Source organism: Carassius gibelio, chromosome A21, assembly GCF_023724105.1.
Source record: "Carassius gibelio isolate Cgi1373 ecotype wild population from Czech Republic chromosome A21, carGib1.2-hapl.c, whole genome shotgun sequence".
NCBI classification, from domain to species: domain Eukaryota; kingdom Metazoa; phylum Chordata; class Actinopteri; order Cypriniformes; family Cyprinidae; genus Carassius; species Carassius gibelio.
The window spans coordinates 8,424,023-8,445,590 of NC_068391.1; the positions used below are offsets into that span (position 1 = coordinate 8,424,023).

The 21,568-nt window shown below is 34.8% G+C and overlaps 1 protein-coding gene and 1 long non-coding RNA gene across 2 annotated transcripts in view; one reads left to right on the forward strand and one right to left on the reverse strand.

Moving 5' to 3' along the window:
* The window catches only part of LOC127941533 (uncharacterized), a 66,035-nt gene extending 58,524 nt beyond the window's left edge, over positions 1-7,511 (reverse strand). Inside the window, exon 1 of the long non-coding RNA XR_008149100.1 lies at positions 7,175-7,511. This is a non-coding gene — a long non-coding RNA (uncharacterized LOC127941533). The remainder of the gene's footprint in view (positions 1-7,174) is intronic.
* A 4,107-nt stretch (positions 7,512-11,618) lies between these two features.
* Positions 11,619-16,497, forward strand: LOC127941483 (aquaporin-3-like). The gene is made up of 6 exons (XM_052536556.1): positions 11,619-11,824; positions 13,768-13,894; positions 14,559-14,696; positions 14,880-14,998; positions 15,229-15,446; positions 15,548-16,497. Exons 1-6 carry the CDS (start codon positions 11,747-11,749, stop codon positions 15,729-15,731), a joined length of 864 nt encoding a protein of 287 aa, XP_052392516.1. The 5' UTR covers positions 11,619-11,746; the 3' UTR covers positions 15,732-16,497.
* Positions 16,498-21,568: the final 5,071 nt, after the last annotated feature.

Genomic DNA, 21,568 nt, shown 5'->3' on the forward strand with positions numbered 1-21,568 from the left:
TGTTAAACAATCCCTTTTTGCCATTTTAGTAGGAGTAACCTCCTTAAAATAAATTTTGAACACCAAAAGCTTGTGTCTGCTGAAGGATAAAGGTCAGTCACTGCCCTGGAAGCTGTTCTGCGAGTACATTGGTGAGTTAACTGCTACAACTTTAGTAAAGTTTCTGACCTTTTTAAAACACCCCACCCCACTCTCACTCAGAAATCTCTGAATGAATTGAGCAGTTTGTCTTTGTTCAGCAGAGTATTCTTGTGCAAAAAATAAATAAATAAGTTATGGTATTTAATAAGGTCAATTAAATGTCTGTGATGTCACCCGTAGGTTCCTGAACGGTGATTTTGAAGCTCAAAGTGGGCAGAGGAGGTTGTCGCCATCTTTGCAGAGTCCACCATCCCCGCATAATCAAAAATGGGCAAAGAGGCAGGAGCTGGTTTGCTGAAACCACGCCCACCTAGCTCGACAGCAGTGTCAGCAGCAGCGATCCACCTGTCACTCAAGTGGCCACGCCTTTAATTATGCAGAACTTTAATTAGCTATATAGACCAAAACCAGGCTGTAAACACATTTTTTGCTTCTGTAAAGTTGGGCATTTTAACATGGGGAGTCTATGGGAGTGACTCCATTCCGTGTTGGCTTTAATAGAGAGAGCGGAAGGTTGCCACTTGGTTCAAAGCAGTTCAAAGATTCAGTTTCTCTGATTGGTCAGATGGCCTAGTCTGTTGTGATTGGTCTATGGCGTACAGTGCGTGCGGAAACAATATGCCTATTTCAATAGTTCTGTATTTTGAATGCTCTATAGAAAATAAACCTCTATTATTTATCATACTTATAAGGTTGTGATTCAATGGAGCAGCTGGTACAAATAAACAGGATACTGTTCTATCTTTCTACAGGAAGCGTTTTGTGAATCCCGCATTGAACTCCATGAGATTAGAGATTCAGCTGGGTCAAGTTGTTCGTAGCAAGCCAACATAGAACATATGCGCGCATTATGCAAACGGGTTACCCTGTGAAGGTTTGGGATCAGGATCTGGGCACAGACCTAGGAATTTTTGTAGTGGAAAAGTGCAGCCTGGTTTGTTATGTGTGTTTTGCGCTACATGCAGTAAGTTCTTGCTTTAGTCAAGTCTTAGTCCTTACTAATTCCTTGTATACTCTTGTTAAAGTCTTGCTCCTTATTTTTTGACTTGACTTGAGTCTTGCACTGTCCTGTTGTGCCATGAGTCATGTTCCCGTTCCAGTCCTGCCCTGCCCCCAGTAATTCCTTGCTTGCTGGTTCCAGTGTTCAACCTCAGCTGTCCTGTCATCGTTTCCTGTGTCCCCTGTTGTTGTTGTTGTTGTGTTGTTGTGTTTGTCTCTTGTACCTTGTCTGTGTTGTTCATAAACCCTGTCATTATTCATCTGCATTCGGATCCTCCCTCACAGATCCTGACAAAAAATAATAATAATAATAATAATTTCAAATAAAATTGACTACACCTGCTGTGAAATAGAGGATGATTAATAACAACCACATGTCAATGCAACAATCACCAGTGCGTTCAAAGCCAAATTACACCAACATGAATAACCAGTGTTCTGTTGTGATTAAAAATTCAGATTAAAAGCTGTCTTCAGTGTCAGATGATCCTTCAGAAATCAGTCTAATTTGCTGCTCAAGAAACATGATTTTATTATTTGCAATGTTGCAAACAGCTGAAGCATCCAGTTCAGCTGTTGAAAACGGCTTCATATTTTTTTTTTTTTCAAGATTCTTTGATGAACAGAAAAGGTAATTAGAAAAGCCTTAATTATAAATAATAATACAAAATATTATGTAACATTTTGTTCAATTTAATGCACTCTTAGTGCTTATTAAAAGTATAATACTTACTCAAAACTTTTAAATAATGTATTGTGGTTTCCACAATTTATTAAGCAGCACAACTGCTTTCAACATTGACAATTACTGTATTAAGAAATGTGTCTTAAGCATCAAATCAGGATATTATTATGATTTCTGAAGGATCATGTGACACTCAAGACTGGAGTAATGGCTGCTGAAAATTAAGCTTTAAAAACAATCAAATAGAAAAACAATTATTAAAAATGTTTCACGTAATACTATTTTTACTGAATTTTTGCTCAAATAAATCCGTGCTGATGAGCATAAGACTTCATTAAAAAACATTTTAAAATCTTGTTTATTTCATATATTTTGACTGCCAGTGAGCGTGTGTATATATACTACTATAAAATAGATACTGACCAAACAGCCCACGGTGATTGAACAGGGGGAAGCGGATTTAAAAATAAAGCAACGGTCAAGTTGAGCAGGCCATCTAGATATCCTGACAGATTTTACAACCAAGCAGGGGAAAAACTTTCAGGTTTTACAACAGAGCCGGGAGTAACTTCAAAAAAACATGACAAAACCAGAGCCAACTGGCTTTTCTTTAAAAATCCATTTTAATGACGATAAAAAAAAAAAACTGACTTAAGAATCCCATCTGTTTGGGTATTCCCACAGCTCCTTTTCTCAGCGGCGTGTGGCCATTCAGAAAAAGATTATTTGCTTAGAGAAACTGATTGTAATTCATTCTGAGCCCTACATGAGGGAAAATGGTGTTTACATTGTGCAGAAGCTGCAGGCTTGTGGGAGAGCTAAAAACTGCAGACCTCTTCAGTGGACCCAAAAAACACTGAGACATCTATAGTTTACCCTCATTATTAAACGTTTTAACTCAAGATATAAAAAGTAGTTCAAAATGATGTAAAATTATGTACACGTCAAATCAGTGGCTTAATAAAAGCTGATCTTGTGAGTAGCACATGTAACCCTATGGGAGCTGACATATTAGTTTGTTTAGATTATTTCCATCCAGAACTGATAAACAGATTATTTATCTAATGACTAATAAACACCCAACAATAAAAGCCCATATTAAAATATATTCTTTGTTAAAAAAAAAATAAAAATTAAAAAAACAAGAAATAATATAAGTATATGAAAGAAAATTAAAACACTGAAATAACTCATGATCACTCTAACATGAATTATTGACCCTTTTTTAATAAAAGAAAACCATCCTATTTTTTTAATAAAGATAAACAATAAGATACAACAAGACAAGAATAAGATCAAATAATCTGGTTATCAATTTTTAAAACAATGAACTACACTACATCAGTAGTTGTTACCGCTAGGAATCCATGTGATCTGTGATATTAGAACATGTTTTTTTTTTTTTTTTTTTTTGCTATGCTATGAAGTCATATATATTTTTAATTGCACATGAAGTGTCCACATACTTGTATTAAAGACACTGCAACAAATAATTAGCAGAGAAAGGATGAAAATTATTTGTTTATGTCATGTTGTTACTCTGATGAGCAATTAAAAAAGTTAAAAATCTAATGATAAATATGTTTCCATGGGAACACTCTTTTAACACTCCTTTCACAGTTTCGTCATGTCTCCCTGCACTCCTCTTCACTACATCTCCCTCTGGCTTTCATGAGACAAAGAGAATAACTAAGTAGATATAAGAATGAATATGTCCAATCTTTCCAAATGTAGCGTGGTCTATTTTTTTTTTATATTTCATATCTTCCAAACTATATCAGTATGAGCACCTTCAGTGTAAGTATCTTTAATATCATATTTGAGCAATTTTATCATATCTTGAAAATAAAAAGTTTATAGACCCAAACAAACTCTGACTGGCAATTTGTCTGTAAACTGCAAAGAATTGTGCTTAGTCAGTAAGTTGGTTTTGGCTGAAGCGGTTTGTGTTCAGAGCTACGGGAACATAATTAGCCTGGCAAGAATAAGAGATAGATTACATTTGTGTGTAAGAGAGAAAGAGAGATAGAGTGCTGACCAAAGGTGCACAACATCCCTTTTGATAGCAGTGGTTCCTCTGTTCCTCTGTTGCTACAAAAAAAAGATAAACAATTTTGACAGCAAAGCTTTGTGTTGTATCACAGGATAATCATGTACTTGGTTGCCTATTTGCCTGCTGTCTGGGACTCTGATACTTTCAAAATGTTAATATTTTTTATAAGCACTGCAGTGCATCAGATCAGGGTTGCACCAAAACACTGCAGAAGAAAACATGAACATGAACAGGGAACATAAAACAGAAGAAAGAACAATTTTCAATGGCAATTAGAATCAAAATAAAGAACTTGTCTGAATTATATAAAATAGGGCAGAATCTTAAGATTATTTTTTTCTTGTTTCAAAAAAATACAATTTTTTACCCCAACTAAAAAAAAAAATATATATATATATATATATATATATATATATATATATAATACATTTAAAATAAATACGAATGCAATTCCAATTTGAATCATGTATATATCTAAACATGCATAAAATATTTAGAAATATATTTTTTTTAAATATATTTATACATTTTTTATTAACACATTTAAAATACGAGAATAAATAAATCATTGACCCCATATATTAACTAAAAGAATTATTTCATATTCATTAATAAGTAAAATATTTATAATATAAATATTTAAATAATAATAATAATAATACATTTAAAATAAAAAAATAGAATAAATAAAATATAAATTTTGACCCCCCTATTTATTAACTAAAAACTAAAATATTTATAATACATACATATATATATATATATATATATATATATATATATATATTATTAATATTGTATTATTTTCAAATATTTTCAAACTAAATTTATAATAAAATAAAAATTAAAAAATTCATAGTTTATTTAAACTCTGGCGCTGGTGTGCTGTTCAGACTTCACAGTTAAATAAAAAGAGTGTTTAAATACACATGCATGTACTGATTTGTGAATGCTTGGGTTTGTTTGATCACAGCATATTCTCCAGTTTAGGTGGGATGTTACACTCCTGCCATTTCTGAGTAAATCTGAATTCAACATTTGGCAAAATCTAACCTTTTAAATTCCTAAAGAAGTCTTAAGCTTTGTAGATCACCAGCCAAGCGTGTACCGGCAGTACAGAGAGCAGCTCTGTAAAGGGAAACCAGCAAGATACCACACACACACACCATCAATGAGCTTTCCTACCCATACAATAATTTCCATTTAGCAAACTTCCTTCAAGGTATCCTGAGGGGTAGAATCCATTATCTCGCTTACACTGTGCAACACCTGATCAGAAGTCACAGTCAATCCAGAGTCCTACAGAATTCATCTGTTCAGACAGAACAATGAGTGGGCCTGAAAATCGGTGTGCTGCATCGCAAAAAGCTTGCTTCTTGATCTTGGTGCTTTTTTGTGTGTTGACAGCTTGAAGTTAACATCAGAGCTGGAGTCAGTCTCTTTGATATATAAATATACAAATTGACAATCTGTTTAGGTGTTTCTCATGAAAAGATGATACATTATTGAATCTTTTGTTCTGCTCTCAGAAGGATGAGAGTCATTTTGTCCCTATGAAATACAGAAAGTGGGTCATTTGTTGGGATGAACAATGAACCCATTTACACTTGTTACACTTGTTTCATGAATCTCGATCGTTTGGACTGATCTAACTAGTAAGCACAATCTGTTTACACAATCTGTCCACGTGTATATATACATATATATATATACACATACATGTGTGTGTGTGTGTGTGTGTGTGTGTGTGTGTGTGTGTGTGTGTGTGTGTGTGTGTGTGTGTGTGTGTACAAAAAGAAATAGCAAAGATAAATCACATTGGACAAGCCACTAATAATCATAAGCACATTTTAGCAATATATTTTCTTCCAAGACAAAAAAAAAAAAAAACTCCTATACATTACCGTCTTCAAAGCAGAAATAGGAAACTATACTAATCTCACATAAAGATCTTGTAAAAGAAAAAACCTTCTACATTAAACATACATTACCAGATGTTCCAGCAAACATTCTGGCCTAAAAGTTACAATTCAAACGACCAACAACCTCTAGCACCATCAGTAAATGCTGATTTTACTGAGGTTTCACCAAGGCTTCCTAATTATGAAGAGCTTTGCATTGTATTGAATTTATACTTTTCTAAAATGGTATTTTCACCATCAGGTTAATTAACCGGGATGTAATCTGGTTGCATTTTATACAGCTGAACGGATGCAGGAAAAACACGACCTCTCTCTGACATTATGGCAACAATCAATGATATGAGGAAGATATGTCAACATGGATTCAGGTACACATACACGCTTGCTCATCTGCTCCAGAGATACAGACATCAGACATACTCATGCACGAGCATACTAAGCAGTCCCTACAAGCATCCTGATCAACTTTATAGGGCAAATGTATTTATTTATTCATTGTATGCAGATGCTAATAAGCTTCAGCTGAGCACTTCCGTCAAATAAAATTCTGCAAGCACTTATGTAAAAATGTATTTAATATTTAGAAAAATACTTGTGATATACAATTGATGCAATTAAAATTGTAATGCATCCGTTTTAGTGCAATTATAATGTATTTAGACGTCAAAATCTTATGGTTTGTGTAAGTCTCAACTTTCATTTACTTCACAGATGATCAATTTTAGAGGATTCAATATATCATTGACTCGTACCTACTGACATTGTGTTCGATACATCCTCAACATACTTTTCAATCAATTAGTAGAATCCGTAAACAAAACCAGAATAATTTCTAAACACTGTCTGAATCATTTCGCGAATCGTTTATGAATGAACAATTCACTTGAGAACCGACTCACTAAAGAACCGACTAATCGCATAAAAAAGTAAAAACAATAATCGGGGGTGTAATCAATGTGTTTTTCAATGTCAATAAATCAATGTCATTTTGTGTTAGTTGTTTAAAGCATGTAGCCTAATACTCCACCCCAGGATAGACACAAGGAAGAAACAGAACGGTCGATTCTTTTGAACCGGTTCTTAGAACATAACTGAATTGGACTTTCCATCACTAGACAACACATAGCCTACTTTAAACGGTAAGTTTAGTTTTCCCTTGCAATGAAAAGTAAAAGTTGCCGTTAAGAGCTAGATATTGTGGAAACATCTTTCTGGTGTCCATGAAAACAATACCTGAGGCCATTTCAATGATGGAGCCAATGGCAAAAAGTGGATGAGGATTTACCTTAATGTTTATGTGGAGCAGTTACAATTAAGCCCTTCTGATTACTTTAGTTAAATTCCAGCATAGCTCAAAGCCCTTTTGAGACTCACTTTGTTGTGCAGCATGCTGATCTCCAAATCCGCGGCAGACAGCACAAGCCCTGCTCTTTCAAGCCTGGCTGATTTCATTCGTGACTCAGGTAAGAGTAGCCCCGGACTTGAGGCTACTTGATGCCCAAATGACAAACCCCTCGCCAGATGGTCATCTCGTGTCTTCGTTGCTGTTCACGGCAGGTTTGCTTTCACGTCTCATCAGCTCATTCATACGGTTCTGGGAAACTGAATTTACGGTGCACTGCTGCCGCCTACCGGTAAAAGCAGCGTGTGCACTGAGCGCTTACAGCAGGGGAGACGGGGAGAATAATTCATCGGTAACTTCGTCTGTAGTTTGCGGAGGTATGCGTTTCAAACTCGGATATAATATTCTTATATGTATCGTATTCAAATTAAGTTGCTACAACTTCTCCATTTATTGTGTAAATTACTGTTGAACACAAAAACTGTTTTGTGTGTGTTTTTTTTTTAAAGGCTTACCCTAATGGGAAACAGAAAACATGGTTGTTTAAAATGCTGTGCATTAATTTATAGCTAATACCAAATTTACTAAAATAAAATGAAATGCATAATAAAATAATAAATAACAATAATTAATAATTATTATATATTTATTAATAATCAGTATGATAATCGCAATAATAATACTATTACATTTTCATGGTTACAACATAACATATATATATACACACACACACACACACGGAGAGAGAGAGAGAGAGAGACATACAATAGAATAATAATATCTTATAATAAATAAATACTTACATATAATATTGTTGTTTTATCAATTTTATCATTAAAAGAGACTACTGTTCAGGAAGGGTTATGTATGGTTATGTATGATAGTGACCCTGTAGCTCACGTTTAATTAGCAAAAATGATGGTCTTACAACTCACCCTGTGCACAACAATGTTCAGTCTGCCCTACAGAGCATTTGTTGTCATGGAGAGGAACTATAAATAAAAATGATTTCTGTACATTTCACCCAGTCAGTTTCCTAACACTAAGTCCCTTTAGAAAATTCAGGCAGCGCTGCTTATTTTTTATTAATTTTTTTAAGTTTATAAAAACATAAGTGCAGAAGAAACCCTTAGGCCAAAACCACTGTTAGTAGGGTTTTTTATGTTTTGGAAGGTTTGAAACACTTGTGTTTAACATCATCCCCGGAATAGATAATGGGAAGGGTTTCAATATATTCAAAGCCAACATGAATCTGACTGCAAGGATAGGTAGTATCATAATATGTTTGTTTTTGGGTTTTTTTACAAAGGAAAAACTTAATTAATAGAGTCACTGTCATCAAAAGCTGAACGAGATATAGAATGCAACAGCTATTCTATCCACACATCTATTCATTGAAAATGTACGCTTTTTATTTTTAATATTTAATCAAAACAAACAAAAACACTTGAGAGTCCTTGTGTCTGTAAGCCTGTGTCTATAAATTTATGCATTTAGCAGACGCTTTTATCCAAAGCGACTTACAGTGCATTCAGGCTATCAATTTTTACATATCATGTGTTCCCAGGGAATCGAACCCCCAACCTTACACTTGATTGCACAGTGCTCCACCAATTGAGCTACAGGAACTATAAGACAGCAAAAGAGGCTTACACAACATGCCATGGCTTACCGTTTAAACACTGTTTACTTTATACACTGTAACTGTCTATAACAGAGTGAAGAAAATGTTGAAGAAATTACAGATACAGAGACAGAGTCATGCAGGTGTTAACAAACATTCTCAATGTATCCCACCACAAGTCCTGACTTTTCCCAGTTATTTTCTAAGACACTCAACATTACAATCTCAAATAAATGTTACCTCAAATAGACTTCATATTGCTTTTAATCCTCTACAGTTAAAAAAGCTCTGTCAAAATGTTATTGGCACTCAGTCAGTCGGGTTGTTTTTTCAAAACCTAGTTCTCATCAAAGGCCTCAGTATGGATGGTTTCATGGGCTGAATTAATTCGCGAGCATGTCCCGGGAGCAGCCCGAGGTGGGGAGATGAGGTATAATCACTGTAATCTTTGAACTATAACAGATCTCAGAACTAATTTGCCGCACTTCAGTACTTTAACGCAATATATACCTAGAAGTTTTAGCTTGCGTTTTGATCCATAACATATTTACATCTTAAAGGAATCATGAATGAGGGTGAGTAAATGATTTTTGGGTGAACTCTTTCTATAAGACTGTGAGCCCCAACCCTGTTCTTGGAGCCACCAAATTTATAAACACACTGATTCAACTCATCAGCTCATTAGTAAATGCTCCTGAAATGTGAAAAAAGATCCAAAATGCTCTCTTAGCTGACACAAAGAACAGTTCATACTTTAAGGACTGGAGTTGGGCAGGCAATTAAATGAACCCACCATTAATTTCATACAATGATGAGAAAATCATTATTTTGTAAAAAAGATACCAGCAGAAAGAAGATATATTAACAAGCAGTTCTTTTACTGGACAACATTGGGAGTTCAAGTAAATCCTTGACCATGGACACTGGGGGATATTTTGCATAAATCCAAAGCATATCTTCAGTATTTTTCTGCTAAACCTTAAATCGTACTCCACCAGTCTTAATAACTCATACACAGTCCCCTTAAAGAATGCTTTTGTAGCAGCAATTTGGAATAAAAGGTATCGTAACGTGCAAAACATTGCAATTTCCCAAGACACAACACACTTTTTTATATATACAGTATAAAGCTATAATACAGGCCATCACTGGACACCCTTATTAATAAAAACCATTACATTAAATATGAAATATAAAACCAACACACAACTCATTTGTTATGACTAAATGCATGATATTACATACACAATTCGGAGAGCCATTACATTATATAAAATAATAACCAAAAGGTTTTTACCAAAAAAAAAGAAATTGGAAAACATATTAAATATTAATGTGTGAGTGATAATGTACAGCCATCAGTCAGTAAAATCAAACAGTTAGTAAACAAGAACGGCTGGACGTCATCATAAGAGTATATTATATTATCAGAAGTGAAAACAGTTGTAGTGCTTAAGAGTTTTGTGGAATTCCTGATACATTATTTTCAAGATTATTTGATGAACAAAAAGTCCAAAAGAACAGCATTATAACAAATATTTAATGCATCCTTGACTTATAACAGTATTATTTATTTTGTCCAACTTTTTAATTGCCATGTATGTATATGCACATATAACAAATAATGTAAAAAAAAAAAAGAAATAAGATAATTAATTCCCATTACTGTAATATCATTACAAGAAGAACTTTTTTTCTCTCTCACTCTCTCTATATATACACACATATATATATAATAATAATTATTAATATTATTATTGTTATTTCATATTATATATTTATTATTTCCCTAGACTGAGGTGTGACAAAATCAGATGAAGGTGAAACACAAGAACAGCAACGGCTCTTCAGTATCCTCTCCATGTCGACTTTGTGGTTGCTTTTGGCATCACCGGGCACAGGTAAACATCTACAATTCTTTAAAGAAATGTTTGGATTTTATAAGTTGCTTGTAAAAGCTATTTTTGAAAGGCTGTCAATGGAGAAAGGGGCTGTTTGCCCACAGAGTGGCATAATTATGAGGTCTACCAGCAGGAGTTACTAGCCAGACCTTGACACCTTGCATAGATCAATAAAGATGTATTTTAGTATTTTCTGTAATGAGACATATTGGCCTTCCTAGAATACCGCAGTATGAGATTTGAGCTTTGGGGCTTGTTGCAAGCCACTCAATTCACTCTATTTTTGGAAAGATATAACTCAGATTAAGTAACATATAGCACAAGAAATAGTGAGTTAAAATACCATAGGGAAAGAAGCTTGTGCTTCCACAATGTCATAATGCTGGAGTGTATGAGACTGGTGCCACAAGTCATTGTTTCTAGGAGAGAAAAAAGTATATTATTTAACTTTATTACAAAAATAGAATTTCAGACATTGCAGGCTTGTGGCCATCACGTGGTGCAAATATTCCAGAATAAAAAACATCTGTCCTGTTTCAAACACTTGCCAAACTTCACTGCTGGATAAATACCCATACGTTTTCACAAACCTAAAATATTCATTTAAAAAAAAACTAACCCTAACCACTCTCGTCTTAGGCTCCATGTTCACTGCCTGTGTGGCTACAATCCACACAGCAAGGAAAAAGTACTAGCGCAAGCAATACAGATTTTTTTAAGGGCTTTTCAGAATGGGATTTAAGAAACACTTATATATTTAAAGCGGAAGAACCCCTTCTATTTCATTCCTCACACAAACATTCATAACGAAGAAGTCGGGCATGAAAAAAGAACAAGAAAATCTGTGTGTAAGTACAATGGAAAGAGGCAAGGATGGAGGGAGGGAAAAAGTTGTAGGAATGCTGTTTCTGTTTTTTTTATTGACTTGAGGGCGGAACATTCAGAAGCACATATAGGGTCCGAACTCAGCAGGAAAAGTTGTACATGACACTTTCCCAGTAGCGAAAGTCTTAATCTTAATCATCATCTTTAAACTATCCTAAGACATTATAGGAAGACAGAAGGTGATCCTGGAAAAGATGGCTCGTATCTTTCAGGTCCGGAACGTCCTGATACGACAGGCACTGGCAGAATGCCTGGGCACTCTCATTCTAGTGGTGAGAAAATTCTGTTGTTTTTGTCATCGATGAGTTCGTGATGAGAAAATCTGATTTCAGCTATGATGAAAATACCATGCTTTCAGATTTAATGTTCTTATTATAAATCAGTTGATTCATTTTGAGGGGAATGTTTTTGAACAATTCAGAGGAGTAGTGTTTAAAAGTATTAACATCCAGAAATGTGGCTAAATCTGACTTGCAACTGTTGTGGTTTGGTAATATTTATGTTATATTTATGTAATATAAGATGCATGCATACAAGATATCAAACATAATCTAGATGCTTTCATCTGCTGAAAAGGTTGATATTTCCATTCAGCTACACCTGAGGGAAGCTTTTTTCCTCATTTTGCAAATGGGTTTTTATGTTCTTTTCAACCACTCTGATGAAAATTTATTTTTTTATACATCATACTTACACTACATTTATACTTTCATCATTTTGCTTCTTTTAATAAGAACGTGTAGGGTTTTTTTTCTCTCAGCTTTTGCCAATAATGATTATTAAAGCATGCAATTGTATGAATGTTTAAAGCTAAAATAAGTTTTAATTTTGTAACTAAATTTGTCGCAAAATTACTTTAATGCAGAACAGACTGTTAGATGATATAATTGGAGATGAGTTGTGCTGATAGCCAATTAGCTGCTTTAGCTATTTCAGAGACAGTAGAGTGTGCCAGTTCATATTTTAGGTGTATTCGTCAGTGAAATAAAGACAATTCAATTTTCAGTTTCAATTTCAGACACTTTATTGTATATCCCCAGTGGGGTAGAACAATGTCTTCAGACAAAAGGCACAATGCACAAACAGCACAAATAGTCCTCACAACAACAAACTACATTGCATCACAAAAACACAACTAAAACAATACATAAAAATTGTAAGATCTTATTAAAAATACCAATGGCAGTTGGAATAAACATCTTCTTATTCTTGGCCTTTTTCGCCAAAGGCACTTTATACTGCCGGATGGAAGTAGTTGAAAAGAACTATCCAGAGGATGAGAAGAGTCTCCCACAATAACAGAGGCTTTCCTTTTTAGTTTCCTTTTTTTTGATTCTTCTCCTGTCTAATTGAACCACTGAACACGAACAATAACTAGTGATAGAAGATAATACTGTTTTGTTAGTATCAGACACCTCCGATCATCGCTGTTAATTTGTTGCTCCTCTGCTAAACCTCAAAAGAAGAGTTCTTGCTTCTGAGACTAATTTTCACTTCAGCAGAACAACCCAAACATAACTAGAGTTGCCTTGAAATTAATGAAGTATTCAATGTCATCTCCTGGTGAACACATCTATATTGGTGTACATTGTATTCTGACATTTTAAAAAAGCCTAAAGTAGCTTATACCATGCAATTAGAAGGTAAGCACAATCAACAGGCACTGACCACAACAGGGGCTATAATCCAGAATCCAAGACAGCCATATCCGGAATAAATTTTACACACCGTAGGGGGATCACAGGTTAAACCATATCTCATCATCTGTTTTCAATAGAAACTAAGACTCCAGATCAGCAATATCTGGAGAAAAATAGAGCTCCCCCAAATGCCCATCTGGTGTTTTCTGATGATATTGTGCGGTCTGCGAACCCCCCATCCAGAGGCTGATCATGCAGCTCAATAACGGCTAGCAAACACAGACATGCTAGAGGGCATCGCACAATGGGAGAGGGAGCAAGTACACACATACACGGTCATACACACACCATCTATCAAATCCACATGGTGCCCATAATGTTTCACATTCTTCAAATGCAGTCCTTAAACAAAAAAACAGGTACATGAAGCTAAGGATGTCTAGCTCTGAGAATCATAATGCATCAAACTAAAACCTGCAATCATTCATCAAAATGTATTAGCTGAAAATGGCAAATATTTAATCTAGAGCTAGTCTCAGAGTTGGATTTCTATCCTTAATTTCTCCATTTCTTAGATGTTTGGATGTGGTGCCGTCGCCCAGCTGATACTAAGTGGAGGCTCTCATGGAATGTTTCTGACGGTGAATTTCGCTTTTGGGTTCGCTGCGACATTGGGAATCCTAGTTTGTGGGCAAATCTCAGGTGACGTTGATCATAAGCTTTTTTAAACTGTCTCTTTCTTTTTCTTTGGAGAACACAGGAAATTTCTAATTTCAGATGTGGCATTTCACTTCAGTGAGTCACATAAAGATCAGAACCAGATATGAAAATGTGGAGGCTTTTGCCCAAACATTCACCAGATGGATTTAAACTGGTAAAATGACACTACATTCTTTCCTACTTTTAGAACATTTTATTTTCAGAAATTACTGGCTGGAATCAAGGGTTGCCTCGTGGTTAAAGTACACTCATTGGATGTCCTGCCTGGAGGCTTCGGTTCCATTTTTGATGAAAAACCAAGACAATATCAAATAGCAGTTTTGACATTAACATCTAAAACCGAGGAATCCTGCACATAAATATGTGTTTGGGCTATAAGTGAAGTTTTGGATGAGAAGGAAGTGACAGACAGTTGAAAAACAAAATTCCCCAGACATAGATTAAGTCTAATCCATGGCTAAAAGGTTATGAAAAAGTTTAAGTTGAACTTTTTGAAGTTTAATCCTGGTTTAGGTTTAATCAGCACGTGCCAAACCAGCCATAAAAAATGTTAACTGCTTGTTTATGGTATATTCTTCCATTTTTATTGTGTTTTGTGAAGATCTCATTTCAGACGTATTGAGAAATGCACGTTTGTGTTTTACAGGAGGTCACATTAACCCTACTGTGACCTTTTCCCTTTGCTTGTTGGGAAGAGAGCCCTGGAGGAAATTTCCCGTGTACTTCCTGGCCCAGACTCTAGGGGCTTTTCTTGGCTCAGGAATAATATTTGGCATGTATATTGGTGAGTTTTAGGATTTCGTTTTTGTTGTCAGTAATCCACATTTTTCTCAGTCCACATCCTGGGTCAGTCTGTTGCAGCCAAAAATGAAACTGCTCCGTTTATGAGGATTGTGGTTGTGTACTGAATGCTTTTGATGATCTAAATGAGATTTTTCCCACTTTATGTTCGCTTAATGTTTCCCAGATGCAATTTGGGACTATGGACAAGGTTCTCTAGTCGTTGTAGGGGACAATGCAACAGCTGGAATCTTTGCTACATACCCTTCCAAACACCTTACTTTGCTCAATGGCTTCTTTGATCAGGTAAGACAAGAAAAAGAAGCATTCACCAAAGATATTTTAAAGAATGTCTCAGTGATTTTTGACCATATAACAGTGTTTTTTTGGACCTTGTTGACTTTAACTGTTATGGACAAAAACATCTTCAGAATATCATCTTCGGTGTTGCACAGATAAATGAATGTTTCATAACAATATGAGGGTGAGTAAATGATACAATTTTCATTGTGTGAACTAACCAATATTTTTCACAGATGATTGGCACGGCAGCTCTCATAGTTTGTATCCTCGCCATTGTCGACCCTTACAATAATCCCATCCCACAAGGACTGGAGGCCTTCACTGTGGGCTTTGTAGTTTTGGTGATTGGTCAGTCCATGGGTTTTAACTCCGGTTATGCTGTAAACCCAGCCAGAGACTTGGGACCTCGGATCTTCACCGCACTTGCTGGATGGGGCTCAGAGGTGTTCTCGTAAGTCACATTTGATTTACTGTATATTTACTGTATTTTTTCCCCAGCCATTTTACTGTTGATATCATCTCTAACATCAATTTTTGTTCCATTGACCACAGAGCAAACTCTTACTGGTCCTTTGTGCCCATCTTTGCCCCATTCATTGGTGCCATGTTGGGTGTGATGGTGTATCAGCTGATGGTGGGATACCATGTGGAAGGAGAAGCAAGAGATAAAGCAGAGGAAAGAGAAGAGAAGGAAAGACTCAAACTCTCTGCTGTTTCTGAGAAGGAGACAGCATAAGACCTCGACCATTAGGAGTTGATTTTCCACAGTTCCGTTCAGCTTCTAAAATTAAATTTAGCTCTCATGGCAATATAGTAGCAATATAGCTTATCTTGTACCCACATTAAATCTTAACTTTTGACAGTCATCAGTCAGCTGTTCCCTTGACATCATGATTAGACACAAAGTAATCTGTTGTATTTTTTTTTTGTACTGTGTGTGTGCAATTAGTTGATGTCCATACAATTCAGTCAATTTGCATATCACTCTAATTATCCTGACCAGGACCTCCTGACCAGGTATCCTTTTCAGTTTATTCCAAAAATGCCCATTCATAGCCAAATTAATTCATCCAATCTGCTAACAAGAGAGTTGTTGTCACTCGCTCATTTATCTCTAATGCCTCTATCTGCATAATGAATAATTATGAATCAGGGATATGATTTATGAAAACCTTCACCCTTATGAATACTGCGTCAAAGTCATAAAAGTACCTGTTTCACTAATATTACAACATCATTATAAGTGAATATTAATGAGTGCTGTAATTGTGCAGTGAGAAACCCAGTTCTACTTACATTATGTTGCCTTTTGTGTTTTGGGGACCGTTTTTTATGTACTTTTTTTTTCTTCTTCTTTTTTTTTGCAATTACATGTTTTGATATATTATGTGCATATTTCTGTTCTGGGAAAATGACTGAGTTTACACAAACTATGCATATAATATATATTGTTTTCATTTATATTATGCGCGTCAAAAATAAACTGCATTTTTGGTAAGGCATTAGGATTCTAATGGATCCTGTATATTTGTAGTATTTATATATATGAGAAACATCAAGCACAAAATGTATTTTGAAATGATCTGGTCATTTAACGGCAAGTAATGCCTTTAATGTCCATTCATGGATTTGCTCAGTATATATTAACAGGGTTTCTAAAGGAGAATCAAGGTTCCTTTGCTGTTAAATACCTTTGCAGATTAATGCAAGTATAAATGTACACAAAGTTATCTGTGCAATGTTTGCGGTCACATTTTGGAACAAACCAAGAAGCGTCTGTCCACAAATAGGCGTATGCCAAACCTCTGTTCTGTTTTCTGCAGTAAGAACTGATTGGGGAGGTTAAAGTGAATTGTCACAAACCACTGCTTGGATTCATGGCAATAAACAATGAGTAAAACAAAAGAGCTGTTATTTAGCTTAAAACTGCAGACATGATTTATACATCTCACTACAGAACACTTTTAAAAATTAAGGTTCTTCAATGCCATAGAAGAACTTTTTTGGTCTAAATGGTTCCATAAATAACCATCTGAAGAACCTTTCTGTTTTATAAAAGGTTCTTTCTGGCGAAATAACGTTCTTCAGATTATAAAAATGTAAGAAAGGGATGGTTCTTTAAAGAACTTTTGACTAAATGGTTCTTCGTGGAACCAAAAATGGTTCTTCTATGGCATTGACTGAAGAACCTTCTGAAACACCTTTATTTTTAAGAGTGTATAAACAAACTTTATACAGCTCAGACTTACTGGTATTGCAGGGCATAAAACTCTTTCAAAGCACTTTCAAATGGGTTAAACTCAAATTTCACTTATTGGAGAAAGAAGAGAAATATGTCATTTCTTAATATACACTGAATTAAATCATTTTAACCTGCAGAGGAGGGTAAATGGCGTATCACTAAATTATATTTACCTAAACAAAATTATGTTTAAAACGTAATTTAAGAATTTAATACAAGTTTTTGATGTCAATGTCAACCTCATTGGTGTAAACTGTAGATGTTGCAACCTAATAAAAGTTAAGCCAATACATTCTTAGGTATATCACGTCTTTTATGCATTGATCACAACTCCCTCTCATGTAAATCCTCCAAATGGAAAGGAAAGATTGCATTGCCTGTTTAGCTCAGTGAAGGGGAAAATAGAGAATGAAAATAAGAGATGTGTTTATTGGCATGAGTTGGACGGAGATAACCCATGAATCTTAAATCAGCGAACACACACACAGAGTCGGTTCGTAGGTTTGTAGAAAATGAATGCAGACGGTAAAATGAATGTTTGTGGAAATGAATTTGGGAATTTGGAATGAGATTTGAGGCAAGCTAATCGAGGCTTTTGAAACCATTAAACCAATTTTCTTGTCGTCTTTGGATTTCTGGGTTCGGAACAGCAATAGACTCCATCCAAAAATGTACAAAATTCTTGAGGTTTTTTCATATGTGTCAAAGCAAAACTTGAAATGCAAGTCATTTTTCCACATTTCACACATATACATTTCACCACACTTCCTAAAATGGGGCTTTAGAAAGTTCACATTATTTAATAAATATTATTGAGTTTACTGACACTAATTCATCAGTCATTTTTAAATCATTCTATTATAGCCTGTGCATCAAAACACATGAAATATCTGTGAATATGATCTTTCTTGAGTTCGAGTGAGGTTCCCATGACAACTGTTGTTCCTGTTGATTGCATTACTCATCCACGTAAAGAAAACTAGACAAGAGTCAGTATAATGAAAGGAAACAGATACAAAATATGCCCTTAATCCAGAAATGGAAAATGAACATTGTTTGCTTGGGTGATGTTACCGTTGTATCAACTGTTTGTTATTTTTCAGTATTTGAAACACTCCATCCTTTTGCTTAAAATAAAGAGAGGTTGTCTAATATCAGCTTAGTTATTATTTGTGTTTGTTTTTTGGAGAACACTCAATCTTTGGGAATCATATTACTTCTGGATCTTGGCTCACTTTTAGTTGGGCAAGATCAGTTTGTTAAAGTATTGATGGAACAGAAGACGTGACACACTTTTGCTTTCAAATTATTAAAAATTGGTTCTGTCTAATGGCTGTTGACTGGATGGAGGCATATTTAAATGAGAGTCTATTGTCAAAAAGTTTGAAATAGTGTTTTTGTGTGTGTGTGTGTGTAGCAATGTAACATCTCTGTCACATGAATACAGCTAGCAATTAGGTGATGTCATTAACAGCTGGATAATACTTCTAATTTATCTCCTTTTGGCTTCAAATAACTAATCCATATATATTACATCATGCAAGTATATAAGTCCATAAAGGCTTATGGAACATAATTTGTCTAATAACACTTTTTGTTTAATTTGAATTATATACTGTACCGTGTTGTCCCTATTTTGAATCAAAGGAATGTTATGAAGGAACATTGACTGCAATAACACACACAACAATAGTTTGAGGTGTAAAATCTAGGAACATTCTGATCATATTAGGAAAAATCACTGTTTCTCATGCAGTGTTTCAGAAAGTACACCTAGGAACATTCTGATCACATTATCACTTTTTCTCTTGCAACTACAGTGTTTCAGAAATTGCTGGGTCTGACTAGCAATTTTATGTCGTTCACTTAGGCAATCGGCAAACTACTTGTGAGTGCTTAGCTCTGACGCTAGTGAAAAATCTGAGTAATCGGAGTAATTGTAACCACAAGTTTTAAATATATATTTACAGTTTAATCCATATTGTAAATCGTTCACAACAACCATTAGTCAGAATAATTTCTTCACCACAAACAGCTGTGTAAAAAAAAAATGTATCTGTCAGAGATTTGAACTAAATGTCGGTGGTGACATAAATTGTCAATGAGAAACTGCTTTTCTGGTCCCCACCCACCGCTCAAACTTCAGAGAGGCGCTTGACATTTGGAATTCCTAAACGACATGGCCTTTCAGCAACGTGGATTCCCAAACAGATCTAATGTCAATCAAACACCCAGCATCCCAGACTCCTGTCCATGGCATTCTGAAAGGGTATATGTCTACTGAGGAGGCATGGCTGTAGCATGACAATAAGGCCACATTAAAAAATAATGACTAATCAATCCCTCTGTGTAAAGCAATTCATGCAGCAATGTGACCTGTAAAGCAGTGACTACCTGGGCATGTACTACAATGGCTACACAGATTTTGCTTTGTTAACATATACATTTAAAAATATGACTTAGAATATATGGCAGTAGATTAGAATAACCAGTTGATTAACTCAATGTTTTCAGTTCCTTACTGAAATACAGTGTGTGTAGAGGAGGAGTTCAACCAAAAATGAACATTCTGTCATCATTTGCTCATCATTGTGTCATTATAAACCCAAATGACTCAGCTGATTTCGTTTATGTGGTCTAAATGATTAGTTTGTGCATGAATGATCTGGGTACTCCAGTAACAGGGTCACATGTCAGTCAATGCCAAAGTGATGGTGGTCTCAAGCCAAATCTGAGAACTTCAAATCAAGAGAAGCCATATTGCTAAACTAAATATGCCAAAACTACACCAACCTGTTTGAAAGAATTCAGAGTATTAAAGGGGGGGGGGTGATGTAATTGGTATTTGTATGCCATTAAGCTTCAAATATGGGGCCACACACACACACACACACATTAAATCCAGAGAGTGGCTTGAATCCATTTGAGAAATTAAAGAGCTAAACATGCTAACAAATATTATATATTGTACATATTTACCAAGACATTTAAGATATATTATAAAGGAGGGATACAAACCTATCTGCTTATCTTTTTATTTTCCTTGAGCAAACAGTGACACTATGAGGTCAAAGAGTGAATAAGTCAAATAAGTAAAATACCCTACAACTTGATTGATGAATATTTATTATTTTTGTATCATGATTCATTTTGGTAAACAACGAAGTGTTTCAAGAAAATAGAAAATAATAAAAACTTGCATATAAATGATAACTATGAATAATAAATGATTGCGTAAATGTTTTTGAAGAGATTTCAAATTTAGAAAACGATTATAAAATAATTTATAATCTGTTATTGTTATGCCAACCTTGGTTCACACTGTTCTTTAACCACCTGTTTTGGGGTCTCATGGGGTCCTTGTTTCCTCACCACAGGCCTAAACTGTGACTGAGTCAGTGAGTCAGTGTTTTGAGCTTGAGAGACTAAATTAAAGTCTTTTTTCAGCTCTTCAGGGAATTAAGGGCTTGGCAAGCAATGGAAACAATTATACCCTTAGAGGATGTGTGTTTTGCTTCCTATGAGTTTCATTTTCTTATGTGTGGTGTTTTGATGAAGCCAGACTTGTGAATAATTTGGTGGAATCACTCATAGTTGAAGGTTGAGTTCTGTTAAGACATCAAGGCAACATCCAAAACAATACTATCTATCTATCTATCTATCTATCTATCTATCTATCTATCTATCTATCTATCTATCTATCTATCTATCTATCTATCTATCTATCTATCTATCACTTTCTAGGTTAACAATTTAGTTTACAAATCTTCTTATATTGTTTATGAAATTCTTTCTACAATTTTATAGATTATATTCTTTACAAAAATATATACAGAAGTGTTTGAGTCCCTAAGTCTTCACCAGGCTTCTTTCCGAAAGCCTTCATGTTCTGGAGCATCACCTTATCTCTAAGGACATTCAGGTGAGTTTATTTCATGCCCAGTAAACTGAGAAGTGTATCAAGTGGTTTAGGGCAGGGAGTTGTGTTCCAGTTAAATGAATGCCTCACAAATCTTTTCCATTGTAAGCAAGCTATTCATAAAAGCCTGTTCTATGTTCTACGTATGTGGCATAACATATCCTATGAATAAATAAAGGAGCAAACACTAAACTAAGCATGATATCAAGGACAGTGGTGATGTATACAGACAAAATGCATTTTTGCAAAACAAATCTTAAAAATTTATATATATATATATATATATATATATATATATATATATATATATATATATATATATATATATATATATATATATATATTAATGTTAATTCAGCGAATTTACAGCTCATCTATCGTAATGTAGTAAAACATAATAAGAAAATTATAA

Bases quoted from the DNA above. Each gene is read 5' to 3' on its own strand.
- LOC127941483 (XM_052536556.1), top strand. From the start codon at position 11,747: ATGGCTCGTATCTTTCAGGTCCGGAACGTCCTGATACGACAGGCACTG. The intron at 13,895-14,558 runs GTGACGTTGATC...TGTGTTTTACAG, and splicing joins AGTTTGTGGGCAAATCTCAG to GAGGTCACATTAACCCTACT. The intron at 14,999-15,228 runs GTAAGACAAGAA...TATTTTTCACAG, and splicing joins TCAATGGCTTCTTTGATCAG to ATGATTGGCACGGCAGCTCT.